We start from the raw sequence: 25,746 nt of genomic DNA, 5'->3' as shown, positions 1-25,746 counted from the left end.
TAATTAAAAAACGAGCCATAAAGTCGCATTCCCAAACCCATTTGCCGTGCCATGGCTGCATATAACCCGTTTTTTGCTTGTAGTTCTTAATAAAAACCGGGACAACTCAACCATAGAATAATCTGTCAAGTTTCTTTCGAGTTACACAACCCATATATCCAAAAACTAGGTTGTTATTGATGAAGAAGACACCATCCTTATGTTCATTTTTTATTTCTTTTTCATCAAATCTGAAACAATGTCTTTGTGTCAATCCTTAAATAATCTGTCAAGTTTTTTTTAGTTGAACTAGGTTGTTAGCGACAATGAAGACACCACCCGTATTTTTTTTCTCTCTCACCCTTGTGAGTTTTTTTTTTTTTGGCTTTATTTTCTTTTTTTCCATCTTCTTTGAACTCCAATATATTAGAGAATAATATAAACCATTAAATAGACCCTTACCCAACACTTTAAGGTTTTAGGTTGAATTTGTTTTTAACACTATATGCTACCCTCTTTGTATAGCAAAAGAGTCATAAAACTCTATCCATATATATATATATATATAGGAAAAAACATTTCTCAAGCTGCTTGAGATAAGTTTATCTCCGGCCACCCCAAAACTACGTCGTTTTGATTATTTATTTCCTTATATTTATTGATTTACCTTTGAATGGTTATGATTCTCTTTTTCTCTCTCTTCATTTATCACCGTTGATCCATCTTTGTATGGTTATGATTTAGTAGCCGGAGATAGAGTTATATCCGGCAGCTTGAGAAATGATAAGCCCATGTATATATATAGGGAGAGATCTTTTGAATCTGATATAACAGAGAGACAGAAAAGAAAAAATACATTAACACAAATTATGGACATTGCAGTGCAAAGAACACAGATGAAGAACACTAGAACAATTAGTTAGACACCATGATTGTTGAATAAATATTCATAATTTCTATGCATGCTATATCATCAAACCTCATAACCAGGATTTACTTTTTGTTGTACATCTCCATAACTTTCTAACTCTTCCATGTCTTCCAAACTCCCCAGAAAGAAAGGAAGTCTTTGGTGCAGTTTAACTGGTTGAATGGAAAGAATCTTATTTTTGCCATCAGAACCTCTTCCGCCAGCTTGCTCTACAATGAAACTAAGAGGGTTTGCTTCATAAACAAGACGAAGATGGTCCCTTGGATTCATAGCCACACCCCCATATAACAAAGTTCGGTGGAGATCAGCCACCAGAGAACATATATACCTGGCTGAGTATTTCTTGGGATATCTACCTTTTCCTTGTCTAACAGTGTCTATATATTGCCTTAAACCTTCGGGCCAGTCAAAATATCGTGCATCGTTTACAGAATAAATTTGCCCTGACCAAATAATAAGAGAACTGTCAACAACATAAACTAAAGCTATATACATTAACTTTTATTTTTTTACATAGAAACCAACTAAAGAAAATTAATCCGCTGTAAGATGCTTCCAGCAGTGTTATTAAAATCAGACTGGTCATCCACTCGGTCTAGATATTGGGTCACTGATTCAACGGGTTGAACCATATGTATATATATGTCCATAGTCCATGCTTAAAATTACAAAAAATCATAAACAAGTATCTAATACAACTTAACAAGTTCATAATCTAAATTTTAAAGACCATTACACAAGTAACTAACGCACTTTAACAAGTTGAAAACATAAACAAACAACACAAGTAACAATCACAACTTCAAAACACTATTAAACACAAGACCATTGTATGAAACGACATTGTTTTTAAGTTTTTTTTTTTTAGATAACATATGACCAGGCTGAATCACCAGTTTTTTATGAAAGTCGGCCAAGTCAAACTGGGTCGAATACATATCTGACCTAATCATGTATTCGGACCAGTCTGGTTCATCAGTCAAATAGCCAGTCTGATCTGAGTTTTTGAACATGACTTTCAACCTTAGGTAGCTATCTATAACCGGTCGAACAGGCAGGTCTGGTCTCATTTTTTTGAACATGACTTTCAACCATAGGAAGATATATAACAGGAAGATATGAGTTATAAAGCATCAACAAATTAGTAAGGTCATTACTAGATTTGCATACATTTAAATTATGTATGGAATATGTAAACTGCATATGTTACCACGGGGAGGAATTTTAATGCTAGGATTTGTGAGAACAAAGTCTCCTGTTGAATGATCGAGAGTGAATGCATGTGTTCCAGAGCCAAAGGTGATGCAGAGTATAGTTGCAGATGAATAGAGAACATAGCCAGCAGCAACAAGTCTACTTCCACTCTGGAGTGAATTCAGCATAGCCTTGTCCTCTGTGGGTAGATTATCTAGTTCTTCAAGGCGCTTGTAAATACCAAAAATTGTACCCGTCGGAATGGATGCATCAATATTTCGAGAACCATCTAGGGGATCTGTTACGACCACATATGGACCATCATCACTTATCCAAGTTGGTGCATCATCTTCTTCAGAAGCCATGACAGCAACTTTTCCAGATTTTTGGAGTGATGACAATATAATTTCATTCTGCAATGATGCATGATGGGGAGAATTGATTAATCAGATACTCTTTTTCTTTAATATTTAGGGGATATTGTTAGTAGAGGAAATTACAAAGCTCTTTACCAGACATAATTGATAGAAAGAACTTCGATAGAGCATTCAACATTCTTGACTAGTATGGTAAATCAGTATTGCTTTTAAAAATTAAGACCAATGCTGATATGTAATCAACATCAGTCTAACAATCCATTTGATAACTATCATAGAACTGCTTGTCACAACGGCATTATAGGTTTTATCTCCTGCAAGACTTAAGTACACATACACTACTTTGAGTCAAGAGGATAACCAGCTTCAACAAATTCTAAAGGTTACACTACCAAGTAACATAAGAATTTTAAAGGCTTTAACTAGATATCATTATCACAAGTCAAAAGAAAGGTTGTTTCGTGTACCAGTTTCTTTTATTGGTATGTTTTTGCCATTCTCATAATGTTGCTCTACAACTTACTAAGATATAGGGGGCTAAATTATATTAATTTTCTGTGAGTGGTTCAACTCATGAAACCTTCAAATTCCCAAATTTGAAGAATCATATAGTCTAATTTGTAAGAGATATGGTAAGGAGGATGATAGACAATCGTTTTGTTTGCACTTTGCACTTTCATCTGATACTCACCTCAATTTGTAACCAAGAAATGAAATGAAAATGATGATCATCCATTTTCATTCCATCCTTTTACTTCTCTGATTTTCAACCACACCACACACTTAACACAATGGAAAGCACAAAACAGCATCACACTCCTCACCAAATATAGTACCAAGACAATCACATAAAAAGGGTAGGAGGAGAAAACAACACCCAATTTTAGTAATTTTCGTAAGAAGAAAAAAAAAATATATATACCGAGAGAATATCAAGAGGCTTTGGAGCATCCCTACCGGAAACACCACTGGCCACAGAGCCAAGAACCGTTTGTTTCCCAATGCTGGAATTGAAAGGAGAAGCCACAAGAGCTGCAATTTTCTTGCAAGCATATTGAATGTGATCAAGCAACACTACCAAATCGTCTTTTACATTTATTCCTGTCTTACCCACATACTCTATCAATGTAACAAACCCATCATCACCTGCAGATGAAGAAGAACCACCTAAGGCCTTCAGTGACCTTACCCCAAACCCAGAAACCGAAGCCATTCTTGGTCTGCAGAAAGGGGTCCTTCCTGGCAAAAGTTGAGCTTTTGATAGGAAAGTTTGAAGCTTTGGCCGGAAACTGATGAGTTGATAGAAGGGTGATGATGTTGCAGCTGACTGCATATTGTGAAAAAGTTATCTGGTTTTTATCAAGATGTTTTCATCTGACACAATTTCAGTGGTAGATACATCACCACACTCAAAACTATGTTGTGCTGGTATCGATACGGAATATTACATAATAGGATATTTTGACATATTAATTTTGAAAATTATTAAATTTTAATATATTAGAAAATGTTTAGATATTAAATAATATTTTTAATTTAAGTAATATATATTATATTTAATATTTAATAATTTAATAAAAAATTAAATTAAATTTATAATAACCATCAATTTTACAAAGAAACATAAAATGTCATAAATATTTATATTAAACTCAATAAAATGATAATCGTAATCTGACGAATTTAATAATTGGAACTAAAAACACAAGCAATGCAATCTTTGAATCTTGTTTTAGTCTATGCAATGGTAGTTAAATCGAAATTTTACCTAAAATCAGAAAGAGGATAAAAAAATCATAAAACGTAAAATCTTAACGTAAAAAAAATTGTAAAAGCATTTGGAATTTTAATGATATTATTTTAATTAAAAAAATCATAAAATCACATATTTAAATCGTGATTTTAACTACTATGGTCTATACAACATGTGTTAGAGTGTCGGATACTATACTTCAAATTTTTGAAATGTGGGTGGATCATACTAACACATTTTTTTTTGGGGAGGAATTTAAGATAAATAATATTCATTTATATAGGGCAAAGATTTGCGTAAAATTGGCGCTTGTCCGTGTGTAATAGACTAACAGTCTAACAGTGTAAGACTGTTGTTGATTTTATTTCAATCCAATAATTTGGTGTCCACTGATATAAAAAAATGTTTTATTTGAGCTTTAGGGATTATTTTTATTTTTTGAACAATATTAAATATGGGGAGATTATATTCACTATTTTTTTTATCACTTCTTATTATTAATCTTCTTCTGCTATCGATTATAAATATGTACTCCGGAGAGTATATAATTATAGGGAAAAATATTTCTGCAGTTAATGCAGATAAATTATCTGCATTTATTCTCAAAACGACGTCGTTTTAGTATGAAATCTTAAAAAATTATAAATATAAAGACTATTATAACCTGAAATAAATTAAAATTACAAAAACACCATGATTTCTGTCTTAAAACGACGTCGTATTGACTTACTGCAGATAACTTATATGCAGTAACTGCAGAAAAAACGAACCCATAATTATAATATGATTATTTTTTCTTTATCCACTTCAGCCGACAAGAGAAAAAAAAAAGTTTAATATTATAATTATGTATTTTAAAAAATATGTAATTATAATCGGTGGCACAATAATTTTTTTTTACAACAAAATAACGAGTAGATTTTCCTTAAAAATTGTGATAAATTACACTTGCTTCTCTCATGATTTTCGATAAAGTTGCACACAAGATTCTTGTTGTTTGTGGAATTAATTCTCTAATACCCGAGATAACTTTATTTCTGATTACTAAATCATAATCATATAAAGCTGGATTAATAGTAATAAAAAAAGATAGACAAAAAGGAAAATATAATCATTCAAAGATGAATAATTTAATATAAGAAAATAAATAAATATAATGACGTAATTTTTGGATGGACGAAAATAAATATATCTCAAGCTGCTTGAGAAATATTTTTCTCACACACACATATATATATATAAGGCTTATTATTTCTCAAGTCACTTGAGATAACTTTATCTCTGGCCACTAAATCATAACCGCACAAAGATAGATCAATAGTGATAAAGAAAGAGAGAGAAAAAGGAAAACAAAATCATTCAAAGGAGAATCAATTAATATAAGAAAATAAATAAACAAAATGACGTAATTTTAGAATGACCGGATATAAATATATCTCAAGTGACTTGAGAAATTTCTCTTTTTTTTTTTTTTGAAGTTACAAGGAATTGAACACAACACCCTACACTACACACATTCCTAACACACACAAGCTAATCCTAGTGGTGCAAAATTTCTCTCTCTATATATTAAGTGATAATGTATTAAATATACTATTAAATGGTGCTTGACCCTTTTACCCCTATTAAATTAAAAATTATAACTTTGCCTCCGTTCTAATACTGTACATCAATATGTTCCTCTTTGATTGTTGACTCAACAAATTATAACTTCGTTAGGTTTATTTTTTAAAAACTCTCATTTTGACCCAAGGGGGAAAACTAAGAGGTAATCGAGCACCCTTAAACCGTAACTCCCAAAATTGTGACTTTTGCTACAAATTTTCCTCAAATTGTGTGGTGGGTTCCTTTCCTATTTTTTAATGAATTTTCCTCTTGAGTTCATTGTATATTGTGTCACATTTGATTTCTATCGTTTTAATTTGTCCTTCAAAGTGTGCACCATTGAGAACTTCAAATTATCTCTCATTGTGATAGATAATTGCAACATAAGTGTTTAAATTTGAGCTCATCTTTCACACAAAAATAAGATTAAGGTTTGGTTTGAGTTTGAATATTTGCAAAACTTTTGGAATATGTAAGTATACTCACAATGATTTCAAAAGGTTTAAGGTTTAGGGACGGTGGATGAAAGTCACTTTGATGGGTTGGAATAGAGATAAGAAATGAGTGAAATTTTGATGTAAAAAATGGATATATATAAAATGAGGTCGAAATTCATTAATATAGAGTTTCTGGACGCGAAATAATTAATTACATAAGTCTTGTAATCAATTATTTCATCCACGCGTAAAATAATCGATTATATAGCTCATGTAATTGATCAAATCACGATCAAACATAAACAAATTAGTATATAATTTTGATTTAAAGTTAAAAATAATTTATAAACAAGAACGATATAATAATATTTATTTTAATCCCAAGTAAGAGTGAAAAAGAACTATTAAAAGAACTACCAAAAAAAATATTATCAAAAGTTATTTGATTATTGATCAAAATTTAATCTTTTGATTTGTTTGCTATCTCTTTTTTTGTTGTTGCTCTTTTTAAGAAAACATTAAATTATCATGTTGTATAGCTAGATATTTATGGCGGCAAGCGTGATTTACTTGGAGAAATCAAAGTTATCATCCATGCCTAGAAGCCTGTTTGACTTTTCAGCTTACTTGAGTCACGGATAACATTATGAGTCAGATTCCCTGCGAATAAAATTATATGCTTTTTCTGATATAAAAAAAAATTAATATTTTTTTTGTAACCAAAAAATAAAATAAAAATTATATGCTTGAGTGTATTATAAAGATAAAGATGCAAATATCGGTGTGACAGTGAATACACAATTCCTTACTGTATATACGAGAATTGGGTTGATTGCTATCTACTAAGTGAAAAACCAAGATGGTGTCAGATACAGTTGAACTCCTGAAGAATGAGATTCCTCTGGAGCAACAGTCGGTGGTTTTAGCTGAAGACACTGTAAATGGTCTTGTTCTTGTGGACATCATAAATGGCTTTTGCACAGTTGGTGCTGGAAATTTGGTATCACCTTAACTATTTTAGATTCTTTTTCCTTTAAGAAGTGTTAAGAGGCATATATATAGCCTCATGCGTGTGTCTGTTTAAATGCTTCTTCTTCTTTTGTGTGTGTGTGTGTGTAAATGCTTTTCAGTATTGATAAACTAGAATATTCTTTTGTGTTGACTTCATTGTAGTTCACTCAAGAGTTGAGTGTCTTCATAGATTTTATACTTATACTCTTGAAGTGAATCAAACCTTTAAGAGATGGATGATATTTTCAGGCTCCAAGAGAACCCAATAGACAGATTTCAGGAATGATCAATGAATCAGCAAGGCTAGCTAGACTGTTCTGTGAGAAGAAATTGCCAGTTATGGCTTTCTTAGATTCTCACCATCCTAACAAGCCAGAGGACCCTTATCCCTCTCACTGTATTGTTGGGACTGATGAATCAAATCTAGTTCCAGGTGTGGCAATTATTCACATCTTTTTCTCTTGACAAAATCACACACATAATTGATAATTCTCATGCATGATATAATATATATTAGAGTGGATACATAACCACATATGCTGGGTACTAATACTAATATTGCATCATATGAACTAACTGCTAAGATGTACATATCATGTTCAACAATACTTTTTTCTTACTAGGTAATTAATACTGTTGAGGAATAAATATAAATATTCTATCGTGTTGTGTCAACCAAGAGCATCTAATAGTTTCTTCTCACCAAATAGTATTTTGAATGCTACATAGATTTCCTACTAATATATTGTGATGTGAATTCCCACTACTATTTTTTTTTTTCAAATTTCAACTCTATTCAAAACTCTCCTGCTCCCCTTCTCCCTCTCAGTGCATGCTGTGTCTTAATCTTCTTCAATTGCAGCGTTAAGATGGCTAGAGAATGAAACCAATGTAACAATCAGGCGTAAGGATTGTTTTGATGGATATTTTGGCTCAATGGAAGAAGATGGTTCTAACGTTTTTGTAGATTGGGTGAAGAAGAATAAGATCAAAACTGTGAGTATTATTCCAATTTGATTATTTTTTTAAAAAATTTACTGTTCCTGATGCGCAGAGTCTGAACTTCTAATCTCATCTTATTAAAACCATTAATTTATTTTGCTTGCCTTGGTGAAGCTTCTGGTTGTAGGTGTATGCACAGATATATGTGTTCTGGATTTTGTATGCTCCACAATGTCAGCTAAAAACCGTGGTTTTCTCAAGCCTCTAGAAAATGTGGTGGTGTATTCACATGGCTGCGCTACCTTTGATATCCCTATGGAGGTAGCCAGAAACACCAAAGGAACTTTAACTCATCCTCAGGTATTACATATAATATAACAGTCTATGGAAGCATCAAAAGTTCATTTTTCTTAAGTAAACACTAGCTTTACTGAATATCTTTCCCCTAAAAGTAATCTCAGAATGTGTCAAAGCTAAGGCATACATTTAATGCATTCTAATATAACTTTAATTTTCAGGAGTTTATGCATCACGTAGGTCTGTATATGGCCAAAGAACGGGGTGCCAAGATAGCAAATGAAGTGTTGTTTGGTGCAGAAGAGAAGGCTTAAGTCTGTTGTGTGTGGCTCTTCTGAATAAAGCTCTATAAGATACTTTATATAAGGTTGGTCTAATAAGTTGCAAATGGTCTTGTGGAGGTGACCCCCATTAGGACTATATAATCATCATATGTAAAATATAAGCAGCTAACACTTTTAGACCATGGTATGAAATCTAAATTTTTGTACTTGTATGCAAAGAGGATGCTTTATATGCCATTTCAAATTTCTTCAGTTCATTATTCCACACAACAAAATTGGTGCGATGGTGAGTGCCCCCCAAAAGGAGAAACACAATGAAATATAAAATGCCTTCCTGCATAGCAAACGAAGGGACTATCAAGTTGTCAGTTTTGAGTAATCCTATATGAACTTCTACAAAAAATTTGTTGATGAATAAAACTTTTTTCGTTTTTCTTGGGAGGCAGGGGATGCTTGCAAAAACCTAGGGAAGAAAGGGCATAAAGGTGAATAACCTCTTTTCCCTTAACAGATATTTGACACGATACAATACGAATAACTCGCGATCTCAAATACGTCGTTTATTATGTGATTGGCATGATATAAAATACAAATAACAAGTATATTGAAAGTTGCATTTACCAGTGTCGTGTCACACAATACAAATAATTACAAAAAGATTAATGTAGATTAATTTCATGTTTGCGAGTTGACACATAATATGACACAAATTTTTTCTTGTCCGTTTTTGTCAACATGAATATGACATAAATTTAAAAATGGATCAATTTGAATACGAATTTTTCGTGTTGTGTTCATGTTGTATCAGCTGTCGTGTTAACATTTATCATCCCTATCATGTCCTCGTTTAATGAGAAGTTTCATCTCATTTAAAAGGGTGATAATAGGATACTAGTACAACATATGAAAAATATTTCATAATATTTTAATTATATCTTAATATTTTAATCATAATATTTCATAATATTTTAATATTTTAAATTTATTTTCTGACATAATTAGAATTACTCTTCTTTGTATTACACACTATTAATTTCATAGAATATTAGCCTAGAAGTTATTTTTCTTCTTTTCTTTCTTCTCTACCTAAATTCTTAAAATTTTAATATTGTATTAAAGCGGTATTATCTTACAAGACTTTGTTCAATTACTATTCTATTTTTCATGGTCGAGTTTCTTAAAATTTGAAAATTTATTGTGTTCTTCTTTTCTTTTTTTCCAATTTCGAATTACCTTTTCTCTTGGTTCATCTTAGAGGTGCAAATGAATAGGAGCGTGCTAGGCTTCAGCTTAAATATGTGAGGCGCGTGTAAAATATTTTCAGTCTGGTCTAATCTATTAGCCTGGTGTTGGCCAAATTATATGTCAGACTTGGTCTATATTTGAAAAAATAATAGACTTGTTCTAGGTCTGTTAGTATCTTTAAGCTTATTTGACATTGAACAATTAAAAAAATAACTAAAATAATATTATTTTATCATTCAAAATTATTTAAATAATACTTTTATTTATGTTATTTAAAATAAATAATATAATATAGGCTAGCTTATAGGTTGGGTCTTGTAAAAAAAAGCTTATAACATGTTTTCGAAATAGACTTTTTTTAAGGCTTGAGCCTATTTCATTTACTAGATATAATAAGCTAAGTCTAGTCTAATATAAGTTGAGTTACTATATGGTGCAATTATTGGATTTATGAAATTACAAAAAAAATTGGTCAATTAGTAAAATAATTAAATGATTTGATTACTTGTAAAGTGGTTCAATTCGGTTGATAATTTAATCCGGTTCATTTGCTTTTTTTTTTCACACTCCTATAAATATAACTTATCATTTTATCTTTTATATCACATAATCACGTATAATATTAATTTCATATAATATTACTAAGTTTTATTTTTCTCCTTTTCTCCTTCTGTCTTAATCTACATAATTTTAACATATACAATACAATCGGTAATATATAATTCTAAATTTGAAAATACTTCAAAGTGATTACAAAGGATTACTTTGACTATTACACCCGAAACGAAGACCCTCTAAGTGGCTACAATTCAAGACAGAAGAACAGTCTTACGGTACTGTACTTCCGACCGAGTAAAGGTTCATTTGTTAAAAGTTAAAAGGTAAAACATCATCTACAAAATTCTAAGGACTCAAAACATGTGCGGAAATTATATGTCATATACTTCTCAATACTCGTAGTAACTTAGCTGTATATGGAATGCGCAAAGTATATTGATACATGGGCCATGGAAGATCTAGCTAAATAACAGAAAATGTATGCTAAGAGTTGGTCTTGGCAAAAATAAAATGGAAGTGGAGAACAATGAATATGGTGGGAATGAATGAGTAAATAACATTTTCAAAAGAATAAACATTAATTAAAATTACATTTATGTCCTATAGTTCTCCTTAGTTTATAAATAAGGAGATTGATATTAGGAAAATTAAGGACAAATGTTATCCTCATTCTTGTTTCCTCTATATCCTCCTCAGTTTCCCAAACATAAACTTTCACCCGATTTTCATTCCACCACAAACCAAGTTTTAAGCATGTCTCAATAAATTAAATGCAAAGCATAAGGTAACTGGGCATACACTCAAGTTCATTGAGGGAAGGTCAGGCCGGGATTGAAAAAAGGCACTATGGTTTTGTCATCTCCAAATCAAATCTGTAATCAAAATTTTGGGAAGACCCTTTCGGGACCTTCAATTCTGCAATATAAATTTAATAGGAAGCTAAATACCAAAGACTGAATACTAATCAAAATGAGAAGATAAAATAATGCCATTTTTAATGAAAGATTTCTTTCATCCTAACAGAAAGAACAATGATATGTAAACCCTATTACAAAAAAAAAAATAAAAAAAAATGATATAAACCCTGCACACATTAAACTAAGCATGATTATGAATATACGTTACAAGGGAATATAACTTGTAAAAAAAATTAGGAACCATATACAAAGTTGATGAAAGATACCCTGTGAACACTACACCTCCATAATACACGGAATGAAGAGACCAGTACATTGCACTTTAGTGCTGATATTATGAATCCCCCTTCATTCTATAATTAGTCAAGCTACAGCAACCAAGCTTTAAGATACCCCAGTCAGTCGAGTTAGAACTAGACAAGCAGCCAAACGCTCAAATTCTATGCTGCTTGGCAGAAAGCTGGTGGTTAAAATCTTCTGAAGCTGTACATAAGAGAGAGAAAAACATGAAAATCAACATCAGAGAAAATTGACGTTCACTAAAAAATCCATATAATGTAGTTAGAATTAAACACTAACGTAGTTAGAATTAAACACTGGATACCTTAAATGGAAGACCCTGCAGTGATAGGTGATGTCTTCCATTAGAGCACAAGATTTTAGCATTCATCAAAACCTGGAGCCTACAAAAACAACAATCTTCAATCATATATTTAAGAAGCTTGTAACATGAAATCTTCAAGATAATTAGAAACACCCAGACACTTCATGCCAATTCCACTAAAAACCAAAACCAAAGATACAGAATAAAAATTCACACACACAAAAAAAAAAAGATACAGAATAAAACAAAAACCCAACACTTAACAACACAACAATTGAAGGAAGAATTTCTATTTTATAAACAGATCTTTGCTTTCTTTTAGATAAGTGTAAATAATTGCTGATGATTTTACAGGTTATGTTACTAACCATATATAATAGTATACCTCTAAACGTGTTACAGAAGTTTCATATTCAGTAATAAAAGAAAAGCAAAGCACTAAAGAGTTTCACGCTTCCCATTTCAAAATTTTCTCCTTTTCTTCTGGTTTTACATGATATCCAGAGCATGGGGGGGAAAACCAACATTTTGAACCACTGCTAACGGTAATAAACAATCTCATACCAATTACCCACCATGTTCCAAAGCTTGGTGGTGACTGAGCAAGGCAGTGCTCCAAACCAGCCACGTAAATCTTTAGTTTTCTGAGTGGCTCCAATTTCAGAGTCTCCAAAACCTATGATCATAAAGACCTAGAAGCTTGTCATCCTCTGCTGTAGCATGTGCCTCCTTTCTCAACTACTCTCTAGTGATTTTAATTGCATGAAGGAATGCGCTACCTAGATTACTTCAGATTTTGGAACCTGACATTCTTCTACGAACCTCTTATCCATCCTTTTCCAAGGCTATTCATCGTCAGAAAAAACCACAGCTTGAACAAGAATCCCTCATAAGGCTGATGATACCCAAAAGTTGATGCTCCAAAAACTGGTTCCCTTATTTGAACTGTAAAGAACCAATTCAACCTAAAAGCTTAAGCTGTTGGTGAGGCTATATTAATGATTTTGTAAGGTACCAATTCAACCCAAAAGCTTAAGCTGTTGGGTGATGCTACATTAATGATTTAATATATCTCAACACGCCCCCTCACACGAGAGCCCACTGGACTTGAGGGTGGACGATGCACAGGCCCACCTACCTGTGCGAAGAAAGAAATTCCACTAGAAAGAAAGTGGGGGGCGGTGAGGATCAAACCCGGTACACTGAGGCTCTGATACCATGTAAAGTACCAATTCAACCCAAAAGCTTAAGCTGTTGGGTGATGCTACATTAATGATTTAATATATCTCAACAGATTTTATATATCTCAACACGCCCCCTCACATAAGAGCCCACTGAGTTTGAAGGGTGGACAATGCACAGGCCCACCTACCTGTGCGAAGAAAGAAATTCCACTTAAAAGAAAGTGGAGGGCGGTGAGGATCGAACCCGGTACACCGAAGCTCTGATATCATGTAAAGAACCAATTCAACCCAAAAGCTTAAGCTGTTGGGTGAGGCTATATTAATGATTTTATATATCTCAACATGAACAAACTATAGAACCTCTAGTATTTCCATGGATAAGTTGGAGGGGACTAATTATGCCACCAGGGCCTCTCATATTGAGTTATGGCTTCGACGACAAGCTAATGCCCCTAATTGCTCGACACAAGCTTGAGGAACATGTATCCAATCCATTTTGTTAGGGAAAATTTAGGCTACCTTTTCGGACTTTAATGAGTAATTTCCTACTCATTAAAAAGAATATGAACAGAGCCATTACTTGGACCGGTTGATTTCTGGTTCACTGTTTCCAACCTATCAGTTTGAGCCAAGTTTTATAACAAAGCCATTTAGGAAACCATCAGCTAAACACTAAAGTAAAGCCATGAAAATATCCCAAAACTAAAGGCCGAAATGGACTAGGCTAGGCTTAACTTGAAAAGGTCAAGTCACATTATCAAAACATTGGCCTTAACCTGACCTATTTCCTATCACAGGATTATTTTTTGCTTGGCCTTACATGCTCATGAAACATAAAAAGCTTGGCATGGCTTGAAAGCCTATTTAATGGCCTATATTACATGGTCTTCGAATAGGTCAATGGGCTTAGGCTTTATAGGTTTCAAATAAACCTAAGCCTTTAACAAAATACTGCATTGTGTATTACAGTAAATAAATCACAAAAAAAAAAGGCTGGCCTGTTAGGCTAAAAAGGCCTTTTAAAAAACCTAAGCCTGGGCTTAATTATTAATAAGGTAGGCCAAGCTCAGGGTCAAATAATTCCTAATATAAATACAAGCATGTTGCTCCAACCAAAGACACCACATCTAACATCATGTGCAGATTTGTAGATAACTACAGATTTGATCTATTTCAAGTTTGTACTCACAGATCATATTAACAATACAGAAGGAGAAAAAAATTGATGCAGAAGATACATTTCATATCAGAGACTACTTCTATGACATATTAACCATAAATGAGAACTTACGCTAAAAAATCTGAAGAAAGAATTTACAAGTCTCTGATATAATGAACAACGAAACCCTACTGTTGAAGCCTAAGCCGATTGAAGAAGACCAAAAAATGATACTCAGGGGCCCAGTACACAAATCCAACAACTGGCCCTGCTTTTATGTGCTGCAGATATCGACAAAAGGTAAGTTGCAATCAGAAACATTTGCACAAAAGTAATAAAGGGTAATTACAAGCTGGAATTATAACAGCACAGATTAAATAATTAGTCAAGAATGAAGAATACAAACCTTGCCATCTAGAATCACAAGTTCACCATCAACCCATCGAGGATTCTGAAACCCTGGCTCAGCCAACCTCCCTTCACCTTTATAGCGAGCAATCTGGAATGTCAAAAACATCAGAGTAGACTACAGAACAATAATAATCTTCTCTTCTTTATTGTGAATCAATGCCAATTTAATAACATTTTTTTTTTGGGGGATTGGGGAGTTTGGGGGGAGGGGGGAATAGACAAAGCACTGAGATTTAATTGGGACCCCCTAAATAAAAATAATAATAATTTATACCACTCCAAACTCTTCAGGAATTATCCCTTTATGAGGAAGTTGATACCTCTTTCCAACTTTTGCACGAAATGCCACCTAAGGAGATAAAGGAACATGACTAATGAGATGATTGATTAAGATTGCATAATGAGAAAATTAGCTCCATAAAATGAATGCATGTTTGTTACAAAAGATACAACAGATATCTTGGATTTTGTTAAACTCAAGTCAATACTACAATAGCTATAATTCCATAATGATGCTTTTAATATAGCAGAAAACATAATATATCCATGTTATAGAACACCCACAAATTATGTATGGGGCTGGCATTGATAGCCAGCAGATATTTATGCTAACACAATGCATACAACAATTACCAGCTTGACAGCAATCAAAATTGTCAATCAATCAAGCCATCCAGCACCTTACTAGCCATGTTACTTCAAAAAACATCATTTCAGTGCTAAACAATAGGTTATAACTATACAAACTGGAAAAACACTTTCTGAGTTAACATACAGGAGTCACATTTTCCTTGTGTATAATCTGTCCATGATCTGTTTTAAGCTCAACAACACACTCACAGTACATTAAAGGCAGAAAAATCCCTGCAATACATTGGAAGACAGCAAAATGGCTCTCTAGACCTTCTCCAGATAAAAAATAATAGTGAAGGTGTTTGAACTCATCTTCCTACTATACAAAGCATGACTAAAGTAACCAATTCACAGTGTTAAAACAAGTCTTCTAAGTATTTTTAAAAATTTATATACAACTTTTTCCATATATTTATCAATTAAATTATCAATATTTTTTATTTATTGATAAAGAAAATATTTAATAATATTTAGCTTTGTAATGCTTTTTATTTGACTTCAAATAATCATTTATTACCTTAAAATTTATTCAAATAGTATTAGTTACTATTAATATTAATGTATATTTTAAAAATGTTTTAAAATTGATAGAAAATAAGAAGTATCCAGCGAGTACACGCAATCAAGGTAGATAAATCCAGTTATCAAGAGCATAATAACATTCCATAAAAAACCATTGCTATCAAGGTTTCCGGTCATCAAGAGCATAATAACTTTCCATAAGAAAAACCATTGCAATCAAAAGCATAATTAATTTCCATAAGAAAAACCATTGCTATCAAGGTTTCCAGCTCGTAGCATATTTCTCAGCAACAACATCCTCAAATTCTTGCTAGCACAATCAAACATTGCATTTTCTATATGCAGAGGTGGCATCTTCAAAACCTCCCCCCCCCCCCCCCCTCCCTCTTTCACCTGGGAGCTCAGATTGCATACAGAGAAACCAATATTACAACAGAGTGTAGTAAAGGACGGAGATTTAAAAAATAAATAAAATAATTTTGTACTAAAAACCACTCCCCATTAAACCCTGATTGGAGAGGATAAGATGAGGGTAATTCTTATATGTAGCTTTACTCTTGCATATTTGCAAAGAAACTGTTCTCGGATTTTAACCCGTGATCTTTCAATCACAAAGGAATAGTTTTACCACTACTCTAGGCTCGCCAATGTAAAGAACCAATTCAACCCAAAAGCTTAAGTTGTTGGGTCAGGGCCTCTTTAGTGGTTTATATTATACTCTAACACTCCTACTCACAAGAGAGCCATGGGGCTTGAAAGGTATATGATGCATCAGGCCCAGCTTACCAGTGCTAAGAAATTCCACAAAGAAAATAGGAGGCGGCGAGGATCAAACCTGGGATACGAGGCTCTAATATCATGTAAAGAACCAATTCAACTTAAAAGCTTAAGCTGTTGAGTGAGGGCCTCTTTAATGGTTTACATTATAATCTAATAGCCCTCTTAATAGTTTGTACAAGTCAATCAAATGTTTTTTACAATATTACCTGGCCAGCTGGTACATAAGGATCCCCAGTTAGTTTCAACGCTTCTACATACTCATAAAACTCAAGATCCGAAGGCTCCTTAGCCCCATCCTCTTCTTGCCACTGACCAACTCTACGTCTCATTTGAATAACTTCAGATGAGTAAAGCCCATGTGCACCAATGTATAGACCTGATGAAAATGAAAATATTTGTTACTTAGTTTACATTACACTACAGATTAAAAACAAACATCCTAGTGTCAGCAGCCAATATTCAGCACCTCATAATAATCAAATCGATAAGTTCTCTAGAAAATCACCATTTAACGGATCAAACGAAGTTGGTATTTCAATGCGATTGAAAATAGTTGACCCAGATAATGGTTGATGGTTCTGGGCTTGGCTTAGAGTGAGACTTATTAATTCTCCCACCTCTTTCAGCACCTAAAAAATGAAGCAAAGCATTATAGTCTAAACCACTTATGGCTAGATTCTACAAGGATATTGAATTCTGAAAAAAATAATAGTTCGCAGTTTCTATTCAACTACTTGAACCTACCTTTGAGGGTACCTTTCCCCTTCCAATGAATTTAGCAAGGTCAAAAATAACATGATCAGCTCTGCGTCGACCTTGAAACTTAGTTGACTTATCCAATGGAGAATTTCCTTTATCATGACCATCCTGTTGGTTGACTTCTTTTTCAACAGTAAAGGAAAATGAACCACGCCCCTTCATCTCCAGCTTAGCAGGGACTCGAAGCAAATTTCTAGTGGATAAATTGCTGGAAAGTTTCTGAACAAGACCACCAATGACAACTTTGACTGCAATTTCATTCTGTTCTTCACGTTCAAAAGTTCCCAGACCAGGATTTATTTCAATCCCATCATCTCCCTCTCGGTCAGTTTCAGACTTAATGTCCAGTTCCAGACTTTCTGTATCATTTTCATTCTCTTCACCTTCATCATCATCACCATCTTCATCTGCATCTTCATCCTCGTCTTCATCTTCGTCTTCATCCTCTTCTTCCTCAATTATCTGCTCAATCACCTTAGATATAAGATCCTTGTCTACTTTCTCTGGAGTTATTACCTTGAAAATCTTCACCTTTACACCAGGAATCATATCTTTCAAGACATTCTGAAATCCAGGCATACCCTCAGCAGGATCAGAGCCATCTTTCCTCTCATCTCCACTATCCATATCTTCAGTACTCACAACAAACAGCTCACTTCTATCTTCAGTAGACTCCACTGAACTCAATCTCGAAGCAGCATCCAATGCTTTAGAGGAGGTTGTTGGAGGACCATTGAAAGCCCCTCTTCGCTTCAAGTACACAGCCTGAAAAAAGAATATCCCATTGCAGTATTGCTATCGGATAACTTCTGTATTATTGTTATTATAATTTTTTTTTTCTCTTTTCTTTCGTAAAATAGTTATCATAATTGTTATTTTATTTTACTGTCTCTATTGTATGGTACCTTTTGAATAGAGAAAATAAAACAATGACGAGGTATTAGCAAAACTTGAAACAGCAACAAACTGGTTTAATCCCAAACTTCGGAAAGTTAACAAAAAAATATTCATTTGAAACTTTTTCCTCTATTCTGGATGCAGTTAACAAGTGTATTACTACTCTCCATGCGTAGGTTAGCACTGTATACTCTTTTATTGTACGTAACAAACCATTTTTATTACTTTCTGCTCAACTAAACAACGATGTCTATTTAGTAATTAACAACCTAATCAATCAAATTGTTAGATATATATAAATCCATTAATGTAACCTCACCCACCACCTTAACCTTTTGGGTTGAATTAGTTCTTTATATGGTATCAGAGCCTCAGTGTCACGGGTTCGATCCTCTTTTAGCACAGGTAGGTGGGCCTGTGCATTATCCACCTTTTAAGCCCAATGGGCTCTTGTGTGAGGGGGTGTGTTAGAGATATATAAAACCATTAATATAGCCTTACCCACCAGTTTACGCTTTTGGGTGAGATGGTTGCTTCACACAAATTAATAACTATTTCTCTCTCCTAATAACCCGTATTGTCATAAATAGTTCTCTCTCTCTTAATAACAACCAATTAAACCCCCATCTTTCCTAAATCCTAATAACTACCAACTTCATAAATTTTATCAATTAAAAATATTAATCTTGTTCAGTCAATAATTCAATAATAGATAATTTTAAACATCAATGATAACAATAAATTACATGGCATCAATTGTACATGCATAATGTTTATTATTATTTTTTAATGATAGAGAAATAAATTATAGTTGTGTTATTTTATTACTATTTTAAAAATAATACATTGAGGCCTCTCCTTTTTTTAATAAAAAGGAAAGCAAATTACTGCATTATTAATTTTTATAAATAATAATGAGATAAAAATTTGAGATTGGTAGATATTTGGAGAGAGAAAGATTTATAAATTTGGAAACTATTAGGAGAGATAAACATTTACTTATTTAATATTAGTGTTTAATTACTAAATTAGAAAGTGGCATTTAACTGATTTAAGTTGAGTTGAAAGAGACAAAAGTAGTTTTTTTACCAATAAGTGTGTGTAGAGTGCTAACCTACACATGAAGGAGAAGAGGTTAGCATTCCCAATGTAGGAATATATATATTATAAATTTCTCAATAATTTCAATTCATATGAAATGAGTGGGCCACAAACAAGTACAAATTCAACAATATGATTCAACTAAGTTTTGCGACTTTGCCCCATACTATGATTACAGAAACAAAACAGTTAAAAATTAAAATGCCAAAAGGAATCCTTTGTATTTAGGGGAACTCAGCATGAATCCAAAAGAATCAAATAGATGCCCATAACTGAAGTCAGAAATGTCACAAAAGTGTGACAACATTCCCCACAATAATCTTTATTTATGATTATAACTTCTAAGATCACATTTGTCCACTGACACTAAGACAATAGAAGCTCCATATGAACACTAGGAAGTAAAATTGCCCAAATGTGTTTGAATCTGCATTTCTTCCTACTAAAAAAATAAAACCCAAAAGGGCTCCATTTCTATTAATAAAATCCAACTCAGCACTAAAAATCCACATTGGTTAGCATTCCATACTGTTTATATTTTTTGGAACAGAATATCTACAAGCAAATTATTATACTCATGTTAATAATTAGGATACATTAGTATATGAAATAAACCATAAATTGAAACTTAATTTGGATTGTGAACTACAAGCAATACACTTCATTCTTGCATGTAATCCCAGTTGCACCACCATCATCCCCATGATTAAACATATATTGGCTTTTTAAACAGAATAACAAACAGGAAACCTGTTTAACAGTCAGCATAGAAGATGATCCTATGCATACTCGTATATTCAGATAGCAAAATTTTGAATGGGGAAAGAGAATCCATCTTCAGTGCAATTAATTTTATCTATTTTTATGTAATTTAGCTCAAATTTTGGAGATGATTACCAGATGTTTATATTGCAATGATCCCAACAGAAAATAATGGAAGTTATGGGGTCATTCAAGAAGAGATACCTGTGACTTGAATTCACCTTTCTTATCCATTGTAAGAAAAAATTCAAATAGAGGAACACCAGCAGCAGATGTTGCAAGTTGCCTACAAAAATATGGCAAAAGTTTTAACACCACAAGCTACACAAGGTAGTAGCAGGACCACCTAAAACATCTCACGTACATAAATGCCCTGAAACTCATCCAAAAGTGAAAAGTTGTTTCCAAGACCATTAAATAATAAATTAACTCCACAAGATAGATCTTATACAAGGAAAACAGATGGCACTGAAAATGCCTGTAAATTTTATATAGAGAACTATAGTATCCTGTATACATCTTCGTTTAATGACCTCTGAGCATAAAACCCCTGGTCTATCCGATTCATAAAATTCAGCACTTAGACTCCCGAGAATAATATGCCCCAGAGTAATACTTGTTTCTCTATTATTTAGGAATTTTCAATTTTCTATTTAATTACTTCATTCAATCATAGATAAGTTTCTCATCTTGACCAAGGTGTTCATCAATATGAACAAGCACCTAAAGGTGCTGAAGGAAGCATGACAAAAAAGTGCTAGGCTGCTAGCTCATCAAATTGGTCAAAGGTTATATAGCTACAGATCCTCATATTAATTTAAAATAATACCAGCTAAATTTTTAGAAGACAGTCAACGACAAGGTTAGCAAAGCAAGAAAAACTATACAATAAATTAGCTTGTCAGTACTGAACAGGCATAATTTGAAGAGGGAGTTAAGGTCAAAGCAACTTAACTCAATAACAATTATGTAATTCAACAAACTGATCTATGATAAAATAATCATCATATTTGTCAAGCAACCAACTCTCCTAAAAGCTTAAGTTGTTAGGTAAAGATAGACGAATAATTTTATGTATCATATTATATTTCTAACGCGCCCCTCACACAAGAGTCCATTAGGCTTAAAGGGTGGACAATACACAGACCCACCTACCTATGTTAAGGAATTCCACAATTAAATATTTATTAGAAGAATGGGGGTGGCAAAGATTGAACTTTGGACCACATAGGTCAAAAAGGCTCTGGTACAATATCAAACAACAAACTCTCCCAAAAGCTTGAGCTATTAAATGAAGGTAGATGAATGATTTTATATATTATATGATATTTCTAACAATATACATGTCAAGCAACAAACTCTCCCAAAAGCTTAAACTGTCAGGTGAAGACTGATAAATAATTTTATATATTATATTATATTACTAACAATATTACTTCCCAACAATCCCTCCCACCATTGATCTTCTCAGTTTATGCACATAAGACATACCAATTATGTACATCGACTGGTATCTATTCTGTTTGTATCAAGCAGAAAATGTTGTACAAACATGGTGGTAGAAAAAGATGTTTCATTTCAAGTCATTGTAATATTATCGTGTGAACACAGAGAAAGAGAGAGAACACTTAAATGTTAACCTTACTGATTAGGCTCCCACTAACTGAATGCATATACCAAGAATGATAGGAAATAGTGTCACAAGTGTACATGCAAATGAGCATCCCGTATCTTTAATACTCCCCCTTAAGCTGGAGTATAGATATCACAGTTTGTTACAGATGAAATAAGTCCTAACCCACGTTGAAGCCTTGTAAATGAATCTGATAATTATTATTTGGTTGTTAAATATAAGTAGAAACAGGGTTCTGCTAATGACAATCTACTTCAATACATTTTGTCCTCCGTTGAATTAGAGAAAATATGCATAGCTGATTGATTATCACACCTTAATCTCACTAGGGAGCTGTTGGCTAACTCAATTTCCCACCGTCTTGAATACATACCAGCTAAATTTAAAATAGGGGGAAAAAGGCTGGAGACACAAATCCAACTAGTAACTAGTTACTGTTCCAGTATCATTATTTATACACAAAGGAGCTAGAGCTACAAATGTACAAACACATAAGCTAAGGCCCATTCGTATGAGCTTATTTTAGTTTATCTACTGCAATAGGAACATATGAAGCATTTTGACCATGTTTGGATGACCTTATTAAAACAGCTTTTCAAACCCACATAAGCTACTTTGGGGCTAAGACTAGCAGAAAGGATAAGCACAAAAATAATTCAACTTATTCCTGAACACCCTTCCCTACTCCCCCATCCCCAACAAAAGGTCCCATAGTTCATGGCTTTTAATTTCAGGTTGGGTATAATTTGAAATAATTGACAATCATAAAAAATAATGAATTACCAATTGCCACATATCTAAGGTAGCAGAACTCTAACCCAAATATTTTAGAGACGTTCACATAATCCGTTCCTTAATAGTACAGTGCTAATGTGGTGGAGCATCTCCTTTACCAAAATAAGCTTTTCCTTTTCATGAAAGAGGCAAATTTCCTAACATGCTTTTATCCTCAAGATATAGAAATTACCTAGGACTATAACTCCTTGCCACATATCTTCCATGCTCTGGAGTTATGCGGATAATAAGACCATGTGTATCATTAACATCTTTTGAAATACCAGCCCACCAACCCACCTGCAAGAGCCAATACATATGTAATTTTAAATAATTTTATTCATGATTTCAAGAGATACAACAACATTACAAGTCAAAATAGATGTTAAAAACAGTGCAATTTGTTGGCAGAGCATGCAACACTAAATCCATTTAAAAGAAAATGAAGGATACAATCCCCCAATTCATATGTAAGTGAATTAGAACCATAATTCTAGCCATAGTAATAAAAGAAATGTACCCTACAATATAAAAGCACAATAATAAGCAAACCAAACATGCCCATAAAAGGATTCTTATCTGCTATCTCCTAATATTGACTATCATTAGATTCCACAGCTGATTGCAATCTCTAAGAATAAATTTAGTCTGCATACAACTCCTCCTAACAATGAATAAAGTGGCAAGAAAGGTCTTGTCTTGATGTGCAAACATATTTTCAAAACAGCAATTTAAGCAGGTACAAGTATTACAAAGGTCACCCTTTTACATTTCACGTGACGTTCTATTCCCACCACATTGCAAAGATATTCATGCAAGTTGTCATTAAACAAATTCTATGAGAACTCACAAGTCCAGCACCAGCTTTATCTCTTAAAAAAGCTGCATCACCATACCGCTCTTCTTTTATGGCTCTCTGAAAGATTAGAAAACATGCATATATATACGTGAAATACTCACAAAATTGTGAAAAAAGAAAGCACAAAAACTAGAGCCCAAAAAAAGCCTTCGTTTATCAGAAAACCATCATGGAAATCAAAAGTCCTACACTGAGATGAGACATCACTCTTCCAACACTGTCATTGTTAGCTGCAGCTGCAATTGCCACCTTAAGCCTAGCAGCATCTTCAAAATCCTCGAAATATACAGCACGACTTAACCGAGACTGTTGAGCACAAAATCATGTCAGCAATTAATTGTCACAAGACCAAAAAGTTAGCCAATAATTTGAATCATATACTGTTCAAAGAAATCCCACATAAGTGTGGAAATGGCATGAGAGTTCCCATGGACAATAATAATAGGTTTCTACTTTCTTCATGTAACATTAAGAGTTGCCATTGAAATTTGACAAAACCTCCTTCAGGACTATGTGGTTTACATGACTGTTAAGTGTCAACTGAAAGCAAATTGTTTTCGATTATGACAATCAACAGTCTTTCGTGAACCAAGGTAAATTGCTAATAAACATTAATTGGAAGCAATTAATTAACCTGGTTGATTTAAAGGTAGGCCACGTAGAGTGTCTAGTCACGGGAAGACTTTTGTATTAAAGAATGCAAGAAAATTGAGAAATAACTTCCTTACTTGGACTGCAAGCCTACCAAGGCTTTGGGGGTAAAAAAAAGATGAATGCTTATTTTAATTGGAACAGAGTTAAGATGGCATACTATGGAGACAGGAGAGTATCCTAGAGTTGTGAACTACTCGAACTGTAGGTTTTGGTTCTTAGATACATTTCCTGATTCTACATATGACCATTCCTCAGAAAAGTAGTTAAATCTTTCAAGAGAAGATTTTCACGAAGCAAAATCAAAATTCTCTCTCTCTCTTTTACGAATCAGGAAACACATTAACATCGACTCAGGATATGATATGTATAACCACCGCAAAAACAAAACTCAACGCAAATATGCACAAATTGAAATCGCAGCTACGTCGCGCGCGTACCTTGAGAATGGAGAGGAGACGCTCGAGCTCGTCGACCTCATCGAAATGCTCGCGCCACCGATTCCAATCCCATTCTTCATCGTCGTCGTCGTCATCATCTTCTTTGGCATCGACGGTGCGGTCGTTGGTGAGTGATTTCATGATGGAATCGAAGTGCTTGACGGCGTTCCTGACGAAGTCGTGGAGCAGGGAATCCCATCGGCGGTCAGAGGCGGCGTTGTTGTGGTTATCGGAGCCGGAGTTGAGGCAGCGAGAGAGGGATTGGGAAGGGAATGGAAGAAGTGAGGGTTTTCTGAGAGGGAAAGGAATGGAGAGTTTTTGGTTAGGGAAGGTGAGTTTGGGAGGAGGAGGAGGATATATGTAAGAAGCCATGATATGATGTGATGAGATGAGATGAGAGTATATTACTGTGTTTGATTGATAGATAGAGATAGAGAAAGAGAAAGTTTGGGATATGGTTATGTATGTTGGTGTTGTTGTTGCTAAATGCTCTTTCTAAATAGAAGAAATGAAACATGAGGCTTGCAACTTCACTGTGGATGGTTCCTCATGGCTGAAATGATTTTTCAGCAATATTTAAGGGATAAGGATGAATTTCCTTTCTACCCTTTTTGGATTCTTTTTTTTTTTTTTTCCTTTTCATGGTGGGTAATCTATTGACGGGTTTGGTCGTTTAATTAAAAAACAAGTAAAAACTTTGGGATAACAGGTTGCACTAAAATTAATAATTTTTTTCAAGGAGAAGGTTAAAATGCAACTCTTTCAATTTACCGGCTGATTTTTGTTGTTGTAGTAAACTACTGGTTGAATTAATTTGGGTTTGGAATTAAAAAAGAAAAAGAAAAAAGTGTTTGTCATTTTAAATGACATAACACTCTGTCCTTTAGACACATTTTTTTTTTTTTTATTTAAAGTGTTTGTCACTTTCTTTCTCCCACGATTTCTATTTTTCTGTATCTATCTCTCTCCTAAAATGAGATAACTTATATCATTTAAAATGACAAACACCAAACTTAAAAAAAAAATTGTATAAACTGATAAATTCAA

At 33.4% G+C, this 25,746-nt stretch overlaps 3 protein-coding genes across 5 annotated transcripts; 1 reads left to right on the top strand and 2 right to left on the bottom strand.

Annotated features, from left to right (window-relative positions):
* Nucleotides 1-824: 824 nt before the first annotated feature.
* LOC133302562 (uncharacterized) lies at nt 825-3,877 on the bottom strand. The gene is made up of 3 exons (XM_061502365.1): nt 3,404-3,877; nt 2,121-2,517; nt 825-1,353 (listed from the first exon to the last, which is right to left on the bottom strand). Exons 1-3 carry the CDS (start codon nt 3,812-3,814, stop codon nt 953-955), a joined length of 1,209 nt encoding a protein of 402 aa, XP_061358349.1. The 5' UTR covers nt 3,815-3,877; the 3' UTR covers nt 825-952.
* A 3,182-nt stretch (nt 3,878-7,059) lies between these two features.
* Nucleotides 7,060-9,059, top strand: LOC133302564 (nicotinamidase 1-like). Its single transcript, XM_061502369.1, has 5 exons — nt 7,060-7,276; nt 7,537-7,720; nt 8,150-8,283; nt 8,404-8,589; nt 8,748-9,059. The coding sequence occupies exons 1-5, from the start codon at nt 7,136-7,138 to the stop codon at nt 8,838-8,840; spliced, it is 738 nt and encodes a 245-aa protein (XP_061358353.1). The 5' UTR covers nt 7,060-7,135; the 3' UTR covers nt 8,841-9,059.
* A 2,545-nt stretch (nt 9,060-11,604) lies between these two features.
* On the bottom strand, nt 11,605-25,234 carry LOC133302563 (protein EXECUTER 1, chloroplastic). Of its 3 annotated transcripts, XM_061502367.1 has the most exons (14): nt 24,700-25,234; nt 23,798-23,914; nt 23,600-23,665; nt 22,943-23,049; nt 20,547-20,628; nt 18,114-18,347; nt 17,568-18,044; nt 17,329-17,452; nt 17,030-17,199; nt 15,163-15,237; nt 14,884-14,976; nt 14,610-14,758; nt 12,135-12,213; nt 11,605-12,013 (listed from the first exon to the last, which is right to left on the bottom strand). In XM_061502367.1, the coding sequence occupies exons 1-12, from the start codon at nt 25,069-25,071 to the stop codon at nt 14,666-14,668; spliced, it is 2,010 nt and encodes a 669-aa protein (XP_061358351.1). In that variant the 5' UTR covers nt 25,072-25,234; the 3' UTR covers nt 11,605-12,013; nt 12,135-12,213; nt 14,610-14,665. The 3 variants fall into 3 exon arrangements, with proteins under 3 accessions (XP_061358351.1, XP_061358350.1, XP_061358352.1); XM_061502366.1 differs by having other exon boundaries at nt 17,568-18,347; XM_061502368.1 differs by lacking the exons at nt 11,605-12,013; nt 12,135-12,213; nt 14,610-14,758; nt 14,884-14,976; nt 15,163-15,237 and having other exon boundaries at nt 17,068-17,199; nt 17,290-17,452; nt 17,568-18,347.
* Between the last annotated feature and the right edge of the window lie 512 nt (nt 25,235-25,746).

This window comes from Gastrolobium bilobum, unplaced genomic scaffold, assembly GCF_033153095.1.
Source record: "Gastrolobium bilobum isolate Gb01-03AN ecotype WA unplaced genomic scaffold, APGP_CSIRO_Gbil_v1 utg35049, whole genome shotgun sequence".
NCBI classification, from domain to species: domain Eukaryota; kingdom Viridiplantae; phylum Streptophyta; class Magnoliopsida; order Fabales; family Fabaceae; genus Gastrolobium; species Gastrolobium bilobum.
The sequence above is the reverse complement of the archived record's forward strand: the minus strand, read 5'-3'. Positions and strand labels throughout refer to the sequence as shown.